Raw genomic sequence first — 14,287 nt, 5'->3', positions numbered from 1 at the left:
GAAATTTCAGTTGTACATTATTATTTGTCAGTCACCATATAAGTGTGCCCCTTTACCTCTTGTGCCCACCCCCCAAGCCCATTCCCCCCTGGTAACCACTAATCTGTTCTCTTTGTCCATGTGTTAAGTTTTTCTTCCACATATGTGTGAAATCATACTGTGTTTGTTTTTCTCTGTCTGGCTTATTTTGCTTAATGTAATACCCTCAAGGTCCATCCATGTTGTTGCAAATGGGATGGTTTTATCATTTTTATGGCTGAGTAGTATTCCATTGTCAATATATATACCATATCTTCTTTATCCATTCATCAGTCGATGGGTTCTTGGGTTGCTTCCACATCTTGGCTATTGTGAATAATGCTGCAATGAACATAGGGGTACATAAGTCTTTTTGAGTTGTTGATTTCAAGTTCTTTGGATGAATACCCAATAGTGGGATAGCTGAGTTTTATGGTATTTCTATTTTTAATTTTTTGAGAACTCTCCATACTGTTTTCCATAGTGACTGTACCAGTTTGCATTCCCACCAGCAGTGCATGAGGGTTCCATTTTCTCCACATCCTCTCCAACATTTGTTATTTTTTGTCCTGGTGATTATAACCATTCTAATGGGTGTGAGGTACTATCTTAGTGTAGTTTTGATTTGCATTTCCCTGATGCTTAATGATGTTGAACATCTTCTCATGTGCCTATTGGCCATCTGTACATCTTCTTTGGAAAAATGTCTGTTCATATCCTCTTCCCATTTTTTGACTGAGTTGTTTGTTTTTTTGTGGTTGATTTGTGTGAGTTCTTTATATATTTTGGAGATTAACCCCTTGTTTGATATATGACTTGCAAATATTTTCTCCCAGTTGATGGGTTGTCTCTTTGTTTTGTTCCTGGTTTCCTTTGCCTTGCAGAAGCTCTTTAGTCTGATGAAGACCCACTTGTTTATTTTCTCTTTTGTTTTCCTTGCCCAAGTAGACATAGTAGTCAAAAAGATGCTGCTAAGACCGATGTCAAGGAGTGTACTGCCTATGGTTTCTTCTAGGAGTTTTATGGTTTCAGGTCTTACATTCAAGTCTTTGATCCACTTCGAGTTAATTTTTGTGTATGGCAAAAGATAATGGTCTACTTTCATTTTTTTGTGTGTGGCTGTCCAGTTTTCCCAACACCATTTGTTGAAGAGACTTTCCTTTCTCCACTGTTTGTTCTTGGGTCTGTTGTTGAAGATTGGTTGTCCATAGATATGTGGTTTTATTTCTGGGCTTTCAATTCTGTTCTATTGATGTGTGTGTCTATTTTTGTACCAGTATCATGCTCCTTTGATTATTATAGCTTTGTAGTATATTTTGAAACCAGAGTTTGTGATGACTCCAGCTTTGTTCTTTTTTCTCAGGATTGCTTTACTATTTACAGTCTTTTGTTGCACCATATGAATTTTTGGATTCTTCATTTTATTTCTGTGAAGAGTGTCATTGGGATTCTGTTTGGGTTTGCGGTGAATCTGTAGATTGCTTTAGGTAGTATGGACATTTTAACTTCATTTATTCTTCCAATCCATGTTCATGGAATATCTTTCCATTTCTTTATGTCATCATCGATTTCTTTCAGTAATGTCTTAAGTTTTCATTGTATAGGTCTTTCACCTCCTTGGTTAAATTTATTCGTAGATATTTTATTCTTTTTGTTGTGAGTGTAAATGGGATTGTATGCTTGAGTTCTCTTTCTGTTAGTTCATTATTAGAGTATAGAAATGCAACTGATTTTTGTAAGTTGATTTTGTACTCTGCAACTTTGCTGTAGTTGTTGATTATTTCTTGTAGTTTTCTGATAGATATTTACGGTTTTCTATATATAAAATCTTGTCATCTGCAACAGCAAGAGTTTCACTTCTTCATTATCAATTTGGATACCTTTTATTTCTTTTTCTTGCCTAATTGCTGTGGCCAAAACCTCTAGTACTATGTTGAATAAGAGTGGCAAGAGTGGGCACCCTTGTTTTGGTCCTGTTCTCAGAAGGATGACTTTCAGTTTTTCCCCATTGAGTATGATGTTGGCTGTGGGTTTGTCATATGCAGCCTGTATTATGTTGAGGTACTTTCCTTCCACACCAATTTTATTGAGAATTTTTGTCATAAATGAATGTTGGATCTCGTCTAATGCTCTCTCTGTGTCTATTGATGGGATCATATGGTTTTTATTCCTCATTTTGTTAACGTGGTGTATCTCATTGATTTTCAGATGTTGAATCATCCCTGCATACCTGTATAAATCCCATTTGATCATGGTATATAATCCTTTTAAAGTATTGCTGTATTCAGTTTGCCAATATTTTGTTGAGGATTTTTGCATCTATGTTCATCATCGATACTGGCCTGTAATTTTCTTTCTTTGTGTTGTCCTTGTCTGGTTTTGGGATCAGGGTGATGTTGGCCTCATAGAATGAGTTCAAAAGCATTCCATCTTCTTCAGTTTTTTGGAATGGTTTGAGAAGAATGGGTATTAAATCTTCTTTGAATGTTTGGTAGAATTCTCCAGAGAAGCCATCTGGTTCTGGACTTTTATTTTTTGGGAGACTTTTGATTACTGTTTCAATCTCTTTACTTGTGATTGGTCTATTCAGACCTATTCAGGTCTATCCTCTATTTCTTCTTGATTTCGTTTTGGGAGGTTGTATGTGTATAAGAATTTATCCATTTCTTCTAGATTGTCCAATTTGTTGGCATTTGGCTTTGCAGAGTATTCTCGTATAACCTTTGTATTTCTGTGGTATCTGTTGTAATTTCTCCTCTTTCATTTCTAATTTTATCTATTTGAGCCTTCTTTATTTTTTTCTTAGTGTGTCTGGCTAATGGCTTGTCAGTTTTTTTTATCTTCTCCAAGAACCAGCTGTTAGTTTCATTGATCCTTTCTACTGTTTTTTTTGTTTGTTTCAATTTCATTTATTTCTGCTGTAATTTTCATTATTTCTCTCCTTCTGCTGACTTTGGGCTTTGTTCTTCTTTTTCTAATTCTGTTAAGTTTAGTGCAAGATTGTTTATTTGAGATTTTTCTTGTTTGTTAAAGTGGGCCTGAATTGCCATGAATTTCCCTCTTAGGACCGCTTTTGCTGCATCCCATATGAGTTGGTATGGTGTATTTTCATTCTCATTTTTATGCAGATATTTTTTTATTTCTCCTTTAATTTCTTCAATGATCCATTGGTGGTTCAGTAGTATATTGTTTAGTCCACATATTTGTCACTTTCCCAGCTTTTTTCTTGTAGTTGATTTCTAGTTTCATAGCATGGTGGTTAGAAAAGATGCTTGAAATGATTTCCATCTTCTTAAACTTGTTGAGGCTTGCCTTGTTTCTCAACATATGGTCTGTCCTTGAGAATGTTCCACGTGCACTTGAGAAGAATGTATTCTGCTGTTTTTGGATGGAGTGTTCTATATATATCTGTTATGTCCATCTGGTCTAGTTTTCCATTTAAATCCACTATTTGTTGACTTTCTGTCTGGATGATCTATCCACTGATGTAAGTGCGGTGTTAAGGTCCCCTACAATTATGGTGTTGTTGTTAAAATCTCCTTTTAGGTTTGTTAATAATTACTTTATGTACTTTGCTGCTCTTGTGTTTGGTGCATATATATATTTATAAGTGTTATATCTTCTTGGTGGAGTGTCCCTTTTATTATTATATACTGCCCCTCTTTGTCTCTCATTGCCTGTTTTATCTTAAGGTCTACTTTGTCTGATATAAATATGGCAACACCTACTTTCTTTTGTTTGCCATTGGCTTGGAGCATCATCTTCCATCCCTTCACTCTGATCCTGTGTTTGTCTTTAGAGCTGAGATATGTTTCCTGGAGGCAACGTATTGTTGGGTCTTGTGTTTTAATCCATCCTGCTACTCTGTGTCTTTTGATTGGAGAATTCAATCCATTTACATTTCAAGTGATTATTGATATATGAGGGCTTAATGCTGCCATTTTATAACTCATTTTCTGGTTGTCCTGTTTTTCCCTTGTTTCTCATCCCATGTATTTTGGACTACCAGTTCAGGTTGGTAGTTCTCTTTGAAGATTTTCTCAGTTTTCTCTTTGTTTATCATTTGTATGTCTGTTCTGATTATTTGTTTAGTGGTTACCATGAGGTTTGTATAAAAAACCTCAGAGGTGAGATAGTCCATTTTCTGATAGCCTCTTAATCGCTTCATCTAAGCTGATTCCATCCCTTTCCTCTTCCCCTTCTAAGTTATTGTTGTCACAAGTTATTCCATCTTGTCTTGTGAGTTTGTGGTCAAAATGACGAGATTATAGTTATTTTTGATGTTTTCCTTCCCTTTATCTTTAATGTTATAATTACTTGCTAACCTATTCTGATGGAGAGCTGCAATGTTCTGATTTTGTCTGCTTATTTATCTCCTTGCTCAAGTGACCCCCCCCTTTTTTTTCAGATATGAGGGCCTTGATAATTTCTTGTGTGTGTGTGTGTGTGTAGGGGGGGAGTCTTGTGATGATGAACTCCATTAGCTTTTCTTTATCTGGAAAAGTTTTTATTTCTCCATCATATCTGAAGGATATTTTCACTGGATAGAGTGTTCTTGCCTGAAAGTTTTTGTCTTTCACAATTTTGAATAATCATTCCATGCTCTTCTAGCCTGTAAGGTTTCTGCTGAGAAATCTGCTGAAAGCCTGATAGGCATTCCTTTGTAAGTTATTTTCTTCTGCCTTGCTGCCTTTAATATTTTTTCTTTGTCATTGAATTTTGCCAGTTTTATCACTATATGCCTTGGAGAAGGTCTTTTTACATTGATATAATTAGGAGTTCTATTAGTTTCTTTTACTTGTATTTCCACCTCTTTCTCCAGGTTTGGGAAGTTCTCAGCTATTATTTCTTTGAACAAGATTTCTGCTCCATTCTCCCTCACTTCTCCCTCTGGAATATGTATAATCCTTATGTTGCATTTCCCAATTGAGTCAGATATTTCTCAGAGAATTTATCGTTTCTTTTTAGTCTTAGCTCTCTCTCCTCCATCTCAAGCATTTCTACATTTCTGTCCTCCAGATTGCTAATTCTGCCCTTCATAATATCAGCTCTTTTTATCCAGGGTGTCTAGATTTTTCTTTATCTCATCCATTGTGTTTTTCATCTCCAACATTTCTTATTGGTTTTTCTCTATAGTTTCAATCTCTTTTGTGAAGAATTCCTCTGTTAATTAATTTTGTTTCTGATTTCATTGAACTGTCTGTCTGAATATTCTTGTAACTTGTTAAGTTTTTTAATGATAGGTATTTTGAATTCTCTGTCATTTAGATTACAAATTTCTGTGCCTTCAGAATTGATTTCTGGGTGCTTGTAATTTTCCTTCTGGTCTGGAGTATTAATATATTTCTTCATGTTGTTTGATGGCATGGATTTGTGTGTTTGCATAGTGATAGTATCTAGCCAAAGTGGTGGCAGGTGGAATACTGAGCCCACCACCATCCCTGGCATCTGAGCCTGTCCTCCTGTGGAATCTATGCTGACAGAGCCTGACTGTGATTGTCAACTCTGTTGCTTGCAGCTGCTGCTTTTCTAATATATGTGCAGGTGCTCTGGCCAACCAGCTGGGCTAGTGAGCTGGGCTGGGGGAGGGGCACTTTCTGTTGCATGCATGAACTCTGTCCTTGCTATCTACTCTCCTGAGGTGCTGGCTTCATGAAGACACCCACACAATAGCTTAGCCTCCTCTGTGTAGAGGTTTCCCACAAGCTGTGAGGGAACTTGGAGAGTAAAGGCATTCCTGCAGAGAGCCACCCCTCCCCAGTCTTTTCTCAGAGCCACACGTGGTCCTGTGCCCCGGGTTGCTGCTGGGGAGGGAGAGGAGATCCCCTTACCTCCTTCCACTTCCTCCTGGGGAGTGTAGCACCTCCACCTTCAGATGTATTGCTGTGTGGGCCTCTCAGAAATCTTTGTGTTGTGTGGATGTCCTCTGTTAGTTTATGAATGTTCTTTTCATTGTATCTTAGCAGGGAGAGTCTAAGAGAAGCACTCACTCCACCATGATGCTGACCTAGAGCTTGTATTTTTTAAAAGGGGTGTTTAACAGTATGGCATAGCATGATGTTCCCCAAACTTACCTGTTGATTAAAATGGGGGGGGGGAGAACATTATGAAAACAAATTCCTAGACCCTCCTTTGGAAATTCTGACACAGTGGATGGGGCTTGAAAAAAAATTTAAAAAACACCCCAGATGATTCTTATCTTGAAGGAAACTTGGGAAAAGCTTTAGTGGTAGACTAAGAGAGATGGCTCTAGGGACAATCCTAGCTCTGCCACTTACCATCTGTGTAATCCTGAGCAAATCACTTAACCTCCTTGCACTGTTTCGTTAACAATAGATACAACAATGCCTGCTACTCAGAGATGTTGAGAGAGGATTAAATGTGAGCAGGTATGTGAAACACCAACCCTCTGACTCCTCTGGGGCCTCTCAGCCTCCTTCATACAGAGAGGACTGAGCTCCCACTCCAGCCCTCACCAGACCTGGATCCCTCACCAATTCTGACCTTCCTGGGTCTGCTCCAGACCCAGCTTCTACAGGAACTCACCTAGTTGAGGATTTAGGAGATGCTTACATATATATCCTCTCGTTGTTATCTTATCATTTTGGTCTTTCTCAGCTCTGCGTTGGATCTTGTAGTGAAGTGACCCAGGGGCTGCCAGTTACATTTCTTTCCCTGTGAAGATGGGATGGACTACTGCAATCTTCAGTGTTGGGCCTTCATCATTTTGTTTTCTCACCTCCATGGAGGTGATAGGATAAGCCTTTCGGGCAGGACTGCCTGGGTTTTAATCCTAGTTCTGCCCCCTTAAAGCTGTGTGATCTTTAGCAAATTGCTTAACTTCTGTTCCTCAGTTTCTTCATCTGTGAAATGGGCATATTAATAGATGCTACCTCCTATAGTTGTTATAAGGATTAAGTGAGATAATACACATTAGGTGCTGAGAACAGTGCCTGCCACAGAGTAAATACTCAGGAAATGTTCATCATGACTGTTATCTCAAGGATAACCACGGAATGAAATACAACAAAAACCAAAGGAGACACAGTTCATCTAAACTTCAGTCATAAGCAATAGTTCTGACACTAGTCATCTGAGTGTCATTTCCACTAGTTTTCTCCTTGAGAGGGTGGGCCCTGCTCAGCCTTCACATTTAGAGCAAAACTTTGCTCTTTGCTATAAGTCTGAGAAGCTTGTTCTCTCTCCAGCTGCCCTCCCACCCCTATTCTAGAACAGGGGCGTATACATCATGTTGTGTAGAATGGTCTACAGAGGTGCTTCAGGCTTTCTGCAAAGTTCAATTTGAATGCCATTTAAATATACTTTTAATTATTTAAAAAAGTCTATAAAGCAATATCTGGTCTAAAGTATTCTACACCAAATTCTAACATGCCAGAGACCACCTCATCATTTAGGGCTAATAGGTTAACTAGTTTTGTACAGACCATGGAATAAAATGTCTCCTGCCATCTCTGTGTATATATTTGAAATTCTTATAAATTTGTCTTTGATTAAGAAGTCGGTACTTCTAAGGTGCTCTTTTATTTATGTGTATGAATTATTTATTTTCTGGTTTAAATCTAGACCACTGATGTCAAAATTTAGGCTTGACAGTGTTGTCGTGGTGAGTTCCCATCACAGCCCATGAGCATGGCCCACGTGTGTCCAGAAGGCTGGGTGCTCTTGTTGGAGTGCACTCTCCTTGGGTGGCACAGTCAGCCATGCAGTAACAAGTGTCTGTCATACAATGCGGCTGTCATACCATATTTTAGATAGTTTTTGAAATTCTTTTAAATTGTGAGAACTTCTTTGATTCTTAAATGTAAAATAGGAATGCAAGCAATTCTTAGAAATTGTTACTAATTCACCTTTGAAACAAAAATTTTCTAATTCTCCTCTTTTAAATTTCTGGTTTGGTTTCATTGTGGAGTATTCTGAGATTAAATGATTAACTTTTTTTAAACACTGCTCCCATTGCCACCCCTATAGGTTAATGAGGGTGTTCTGTGTACTGTGCACCAAAACAAACTACAGAAAGAAATTGGATCCTGAGTCTGACTAAGCAGGCAATTGGCATCCTTAATCTGTGAATTCTAATTTTTACTGTTTTAATTGGCTCTATAATAATTAAGTACTATGTATTTGAACTTAAAAAATGTTTTAATAATAAAATGTCACTTTTATCTTTTTGATGATATAGCATTCTATTTTAAAACAGGGTATACTTAATTTAAAAAAATTTTAAATCTACACTCTAAAAACATTGTAGTGGAAGGTCCCATCCCTCCCCCAGTGAAGCTGGAACACCCTGGCCTGGTGGAGAAAAGGTGATAGGAGTTGCCATCACATAAATTATGTAAAGTGGTCAACAGGCTTTGGGGGCAGACGTTGCTTTTATATCAGATGCAAACATTGCTAGCATTTGTCCTTGTAAGTACCTGTTTTGTCCATTTCTCTAATACGGACTTCTGGATCCCAGCAGTTCTCTTGGACCACTCTGAAGACCTGCCCATCTTTCACCATCTTTGCTTCTCCCTAGGGCAGAAATCCCACATCAGCAAAAGGCAACCTAAGCCTACTTAGATTAGTCCTTCTTTGTATGCTTTGGAACATGCTTCTCCCCTAACATTTTTAGTGGTTTTTACTTAATCCTCCCAGAAGTAGAAATCTGTTCATTTAATGGAACTGAACTTTTCATCGTCATGCCTTAATATTGGCTGAATTTGAAGAGATGTGCTCTGTGTGTGTCAGTGACTGGACACAGAGAGAAGAAGGTCATGGTCATGGCCTTTTGGGGCTGCATGACTGAGGATAACTGGTCACCTTACCGATCTGAACCCACAGGCTACAAGACCTGAGAGGATGGCCCAGTGTCTGGAAAACTCTAGATTCATAACATTTTAGGATTGGAAAGGCTCTCTGAGACAGATCATCCAGTCCTAGCATCCAGTTGCTTCTAGAGAAGCAACAGATGGATAGTGAGAGTAAATAATTTGTCTAACAGAGCATGGCCTACTGATGTCAACACCTGCAGGAGAAGGTGGACAATGAAGTGAATCAGTCTAGCAGCACATATGAATTTGGTGCTGAGCTGCTAGCTTCCACTGGGCTCATGCTTGCCTGTGTACAATACCTTTTAATATGCGGTGCAGGGGGGCCAGACTAAATGGCTGTACAAAACATGGCCGTGGTCTCTAAATTGAGCCTCCAGTTTGTGATCCCTAAAGAAAAGGGAAATGTTCTGATCTAGGTCCCTGAAATCAGACTGCAAGGGTTCAAATCCCCATTCTACCACTTACTGTGTGGACTTAGGCAAGTTAAACAACATCTCTGAGCCTCAGTTTGCTCATCTTTATAATGATTTTTTTAACTTACCAACCAAATATTTATTTAGCCCTTAAGGTGGGCAAGATGCTTTCTCTGAATGATGTAAGACTTCAATGATACATAGTTGAGGAAAAAAGACAAGTTCATAAACTACCACTGAAAAATTAGATCATAAGCATGGAGATTGGAAAGCCTGAGAGAAAAGGAAGAAATTCAGGCACAGATCCCCGTCCATGGAGACAAAGAATAGTGTACTTGAGTTGGCTGAGCAGAGGTTCAATAAGCCAGAGATGGTATTATGCTCGGCAGTGATGTTCAATTTGGAACATCTGAATATCTCCCTCTCTTTGTCACTTAAATTGAAAGTGTCTTTGCACTTCTCCTGGATGATTGGGCATAACCAGGGCAAAGCCTTCTTCTCCTGACCAGGCCCAGTTGGAATGACAGGTCAATTGTTGCTTTAGAGAGGAAAGAAGATTCTTGGTTCTTCAGTAACCCTGTCTTCATTGCAACTCCTTCAGTTCCGTAAGGAGGTATCACTTCCAGCATATCACCCAGCATACAGGACACTCGTAAGTAAGGCTTGGACTTCTTTTGGCTCAGAGAACAATACAGGTAGGACAGAAGTCACGGTCACATTCGGTGGTGACTACTTCCTTTAGATCATTCTGGCAGATAGCACAGATTAGTTCATACTTATCCCATTCAGCCATGGCTCTATGGTTTCTTCTGCTTTGCGATATCAAATATCTGTGAGTCTCAGGCTCTGTCCTACTTGCTGTTCTGTCTAGAAGTTTCTGAGGTTTTGTTCATCTTTAAAATAATAATATGACTTACCTTAAAAAAATAATATGACTTACCTTAAAGGAATCTTGTGGGCATGAAATGGGATAATCTATACAAAGCACATAGTAGAGTATCTGACACATGTTGAGAGGAAAGAAGTGTGTTATTCTTAGTATTAGTTATTAATGATGTATGGTTAATTAGAGACTAGGCTGTCTCCTGATGTTCCCCTGCTTTGAGGGCACCCCTCCTCTGGTGATGCTTCAGGGCCTCAAGATGCCCTTGGGCTCTATGTGTTGGTCAGGTGGGCAAGTGGTGATCAAAGGCCTTGAGCTCTGCTTGGTGGAGTCCTCTGCCCTCCTCCTCTTCCTCTTGGCTTGATCATGACTTGCACTCAGGCCTTGCCATAGCTTCCTTCTTCCTCCTTCTATTCTGTGGACAACACCTTCTCCATCTCCTGCGTAGAGAAGGTCTTTTCACCTTCAAGTGTGGTGGTCCACATCTGCATACGTAGGAAGACCTCAGATCCATGTTTTCGTTTCTTATGGACTGGGGAACAAGTCAATGGGCAAGTGACTTGGGTAACTGTTACAGGTGTCTATATCCAGGCAGAGTGGAGTTTCTGACACCAGGACATCAGGGTTGATTTGCCTCAGTTCTCATAGTTGGCTGATCATTCCAGTATCTGAACCACCTTCCTGAGTCAGGGAACCTCCTGTGAGAGCCTTGGTGGCGGCAGAGCTCAGCCTCCCTCTACTAAAACCCAAAAGCCCAATACTTGCTCCAAACTTGGCCAATCAATGCTTGGATTTGAATCAAGTACAAGAGATGCAAAAAGACAGGAACAGTTGAATTTATTATGCCAGTGATTCCAGCAGTGACCACGTGCTATGTCCATTGGTAGTGGTACTGGTGGGAGTGTCCAGTGTCCAGCTGGGAGGTAGCAGCTCCCTAGCCAGGCTGTTCCTGTGGCGTTGCCTTGGCTATGGCTTCAATCACCTGGTTTCCCTTGGTTCCTGCACATTTATGAATGTGGTTCCCTGGGCATTTTGTAATTCTTGAGGGGCTTGACCACCGTGCCACCATGCCGGCTCCTAAACCTCGCTTTTTCTATCTGTAAAATGTGGATCATTTTATTTGTCATGCTCGTGACCACTCACCATCTTTGGAACACTTCCTATGTGTGAAGACATTTTCACATTTAGATCCCCCTTTCCTGAGGGAGAATCCAGAATTCACTTTCTTAGCCTCCCTTGTAGCAAGGACACTGGCATATGCTCTAGGCTCTGCCAATCAGAGGCCCCATTTGTGGCTTTGATTTGGAAGTGAGCACGGTGAGAAAGCAGGGACCGTGCAGAATCCATGTTTTGGCAAGGGTGTTTTCTCAAGTGTCAGACCTTGCTGGAGGAGAAACTGCAACACTAGTCTCCAATCTCAGCAGCATCACCATGAGCTTCCTGTCTGTGACCAGGAGTAGCAGCATTTGCATCTTTGCTGGAGCAGCTCCCCAGATATGATTGTACATTGTGCATATTAGCACAGCCTCAGAGCTTGATCTCCAGCTCTCCCAGGAAGTCTGTGAGCTGTTTTTCTAATTAAACTAGATAGAGTGGATTCTGCTGTCTTCAGCTAAGAATGTTGAGTGATACAGAAGATTCAATAATAGAATGTTTGTAAAGAACTTAGCACCAGGCCAGAGAACATACACAATCAGTGATGGCTAGATTTTACCATGTTATCAATAACATGGCAAAGGAGGAAATTGGGTTTTTCTGGGAGGTGCATTACTAAGTTTTGGTTTCAGACAAAGCAGAAGATGTTAAAGTAGAAATAGGTCATTCAGTTCAACTCTTGCATTTACCAATGAGTCCATGTGGTGCAGTGGTATAGAGCTTAGTTGGTATGGAGTTGGGAGAAGAACCCAGGTTTATGAAGTCATTTTCCATCCCACCAGGCTGATATTTGGTAATTGGTCTCTGCTTAGTAGGCAGAGGTTAATTACTATAATTTCCTAAAGAGTCTGATCTTTTGGGGAGGATTGCTCTCATTACATTGCAGGAAAATCAGATTTACTAAACTTCTTTTTCCATATCCTTCATGCTGGATCCATGATAATGCAAATGGATGACAGCAACCATCAGTGGAACTCTTTGTGAGTGAAAATTGCCACATAGCAGCTGTGCCCCTATAATAGGCTCCCAATTCTCATTGTTTTTTCAGCCAGAATTTTGGGACCTGAGAGCCATGGTAGAGAATCAGCTCCTGATCCCTCTCACTTTACATTTGGGAACCCAGGATCCCTGTAGGGCTATAAATGTGCCTCAGAGGTCAACATTTGCTGCTGGGGAGTCACTGGTGGTGGGGGGTGTCTCTTAGTTTCTGTTTTTAACATTGACCTCAATACCAACCAAGATCTTAAACTAAACTAATAGCCAAGTAATTGGAGCAAGTTGCTCTAATTTATTCAACCAAGAAACAAATTCTGATTTTTTTCTAAACTCTCAAAATAAAACCAAGTTTTTTTAAAAATAAAGAATTCCCCAACCAACCATCGCTACCCAGATAACTCATTTCAAATACACCTCAAATATCTTTTAAGCCAGAACAGCATGGTATAGTGGAAATCATGATACTGGAGGGGTCAGGAGACCTGGATCCTACATGTAAACCACTTACCCTCGCAGGATCTCACAATCTAACTATAAAATAAGGGCTTAGTGAAAATGAGGTCTAAGGTCTTTCCCAGGATGATGTGATGTACCACCAAGACCCCCCTTCAAGAATAAAGGACTTATTCTCCCAGCTTCTGGGAGCATTTCCCGCAGACAGCCTTCAGCTGTCAGCCCCTATGGGGAGATGGGAAGACTGCCTTGGCTGAAGAGAGCCAGCCCCCTCAAGGTCCTGCTTCATTTCCAGGGCAGCCCACTTCCCGTGACTGATTGACATGGAGATGTAAAGACCCCAGGACTCCCCAACTTGGGACAACTCTGAAGGTCAGCTTTAGAGCTCCTTCTGGGTCAGCTGAGGCTTCCGTTGAGACTACATCACGGCTCAACATTGCCCTCTGTTCTATCCTGCTTCCTTCTCCTCCCTTCCACTGTGCTCTAAGGGCACTTCCTGATAAACCTCCTGCATGTTGATCTCCATCTCAGAGTCTGATTCCCAGGGAACCTAACCTGTGACACTGCTGATTCCTAAGTTCTAGTTCTAACACTATTTGCAAGTAAGTTCAAATATGGCTGGTATTTCAAATGTCTGGTACTGCCTGTATCATTAAAAATGTATTTTCAAGCCATCAGATTTCCATTCTCCTCCGCCTTCCCGCAGTGCCCACTCAGGCTATCCCTCTAGACCGCGCAAGGTGCCATGCTGGTTGAACTTGAGGTGCAGAGTTGGCAGAAATGGACGAGACACTGTCACTAGGAAGCAACCTCTGTAATCACTCTAAGTCTCACATTGCAAGGTTCTGAAGGACAGCTCCATGTGGGCTCTACTACAACTGCTTCAAACTCCACTCACCCTACCTGTTTGTCTGTCTCAGACCTCGTTGTCCTCCTGGTTCGGCGGCTTCTGTTTCTGATGCCTGCATTATCTTTCTCATCCCTCTGAGACCACATCATTTTTTCCACTCCCTCAGTCTAACATGTCACCATCCTATCTGTTTCCCAATACCACTGGTTCTAGCTCCAAAATAGATCCTGCAGTAGTCCACTTCTCTCCATCTCCACTGCTCCGGCCTTGGTCCAAGCCCCGTCCCCCCTCACCTGAACAACTGCTCCAGCCTCCATCCTGATCTCTTTCTGCTTTCCCTCTTGCTCCCCTCCAACCCAGTATCCACCAAGCAACCAGAGTAAACTTTTAAAACCCTAGATCATCTCTTGCCAGCTCTCCACTTATAACTCCCTAATGGATTCCCATTGCCCTGAAGGTAAAATCCAAACTCCTTAACATGGCAGGTAAGACCCTGCGTGATGTAATCCCTGCCACCACCATACCTTCATCACGCACCTACACCTTTATAAACAGGCTCTTTATTAACTCTTTCCAAAGTGTTCTAATTTAAGCGAGCCATTTATTTTCTGTTTGGAACCTAATTGACTTAGCTAAAAAATAGGTACACAAACATATTAATTATTACTATATCCTTTCTATAGCT

At 40.5% G+C, this 14,287-nt stretch overlaps 1 protein-coding gene across 4 annotated transcripts in view; it reads right to left on the bottom strand.

The window, feature by feature from the left end:
- LOC124233830 (2-amino-3-carboxymuconate-6-semialdehyde decarboxylase) overlaps nt 1-14,287 on the bottom strand; it is a 70,081-nt gene that overhangs the window by 45,237 nt on the left and 10,557 nt on the right. For all 4 annotated transcript variants that reach the window (XM_046651073.1, XM_046651076.1, XM_046651075.1 and 1 more), the window contains one exon: nt 8,457-8,553. In XM_046651073.1, the coding sequence (XP_046507029.1) occupies nt 8,457-8,553 (97 nt within the window). The remainder of the gene's footprint in view (nt 1-8,456; nt 8,554-14,287) is intronic.

This window comes from Equus quagga, unplaced genomic scaffold (assembly GCF_021613505.1).
Source record: "Equus quagga isolate Etosha38 unplaced genomic scaffold, UCLA_HA_Equagga_1.0 252_RagTag, whole genome shotgun sequence".
NCBI lineage: Eukaryota > Metazoa > Chordata > Mammalia > Perissodactyla > Equidae > Equus > Equus quagga.
The sequence above is the reverse complement of the archived record's forward strand: the minus strand, read 5'-3'. Positions and strand labels throughout refer to the sequence as shown.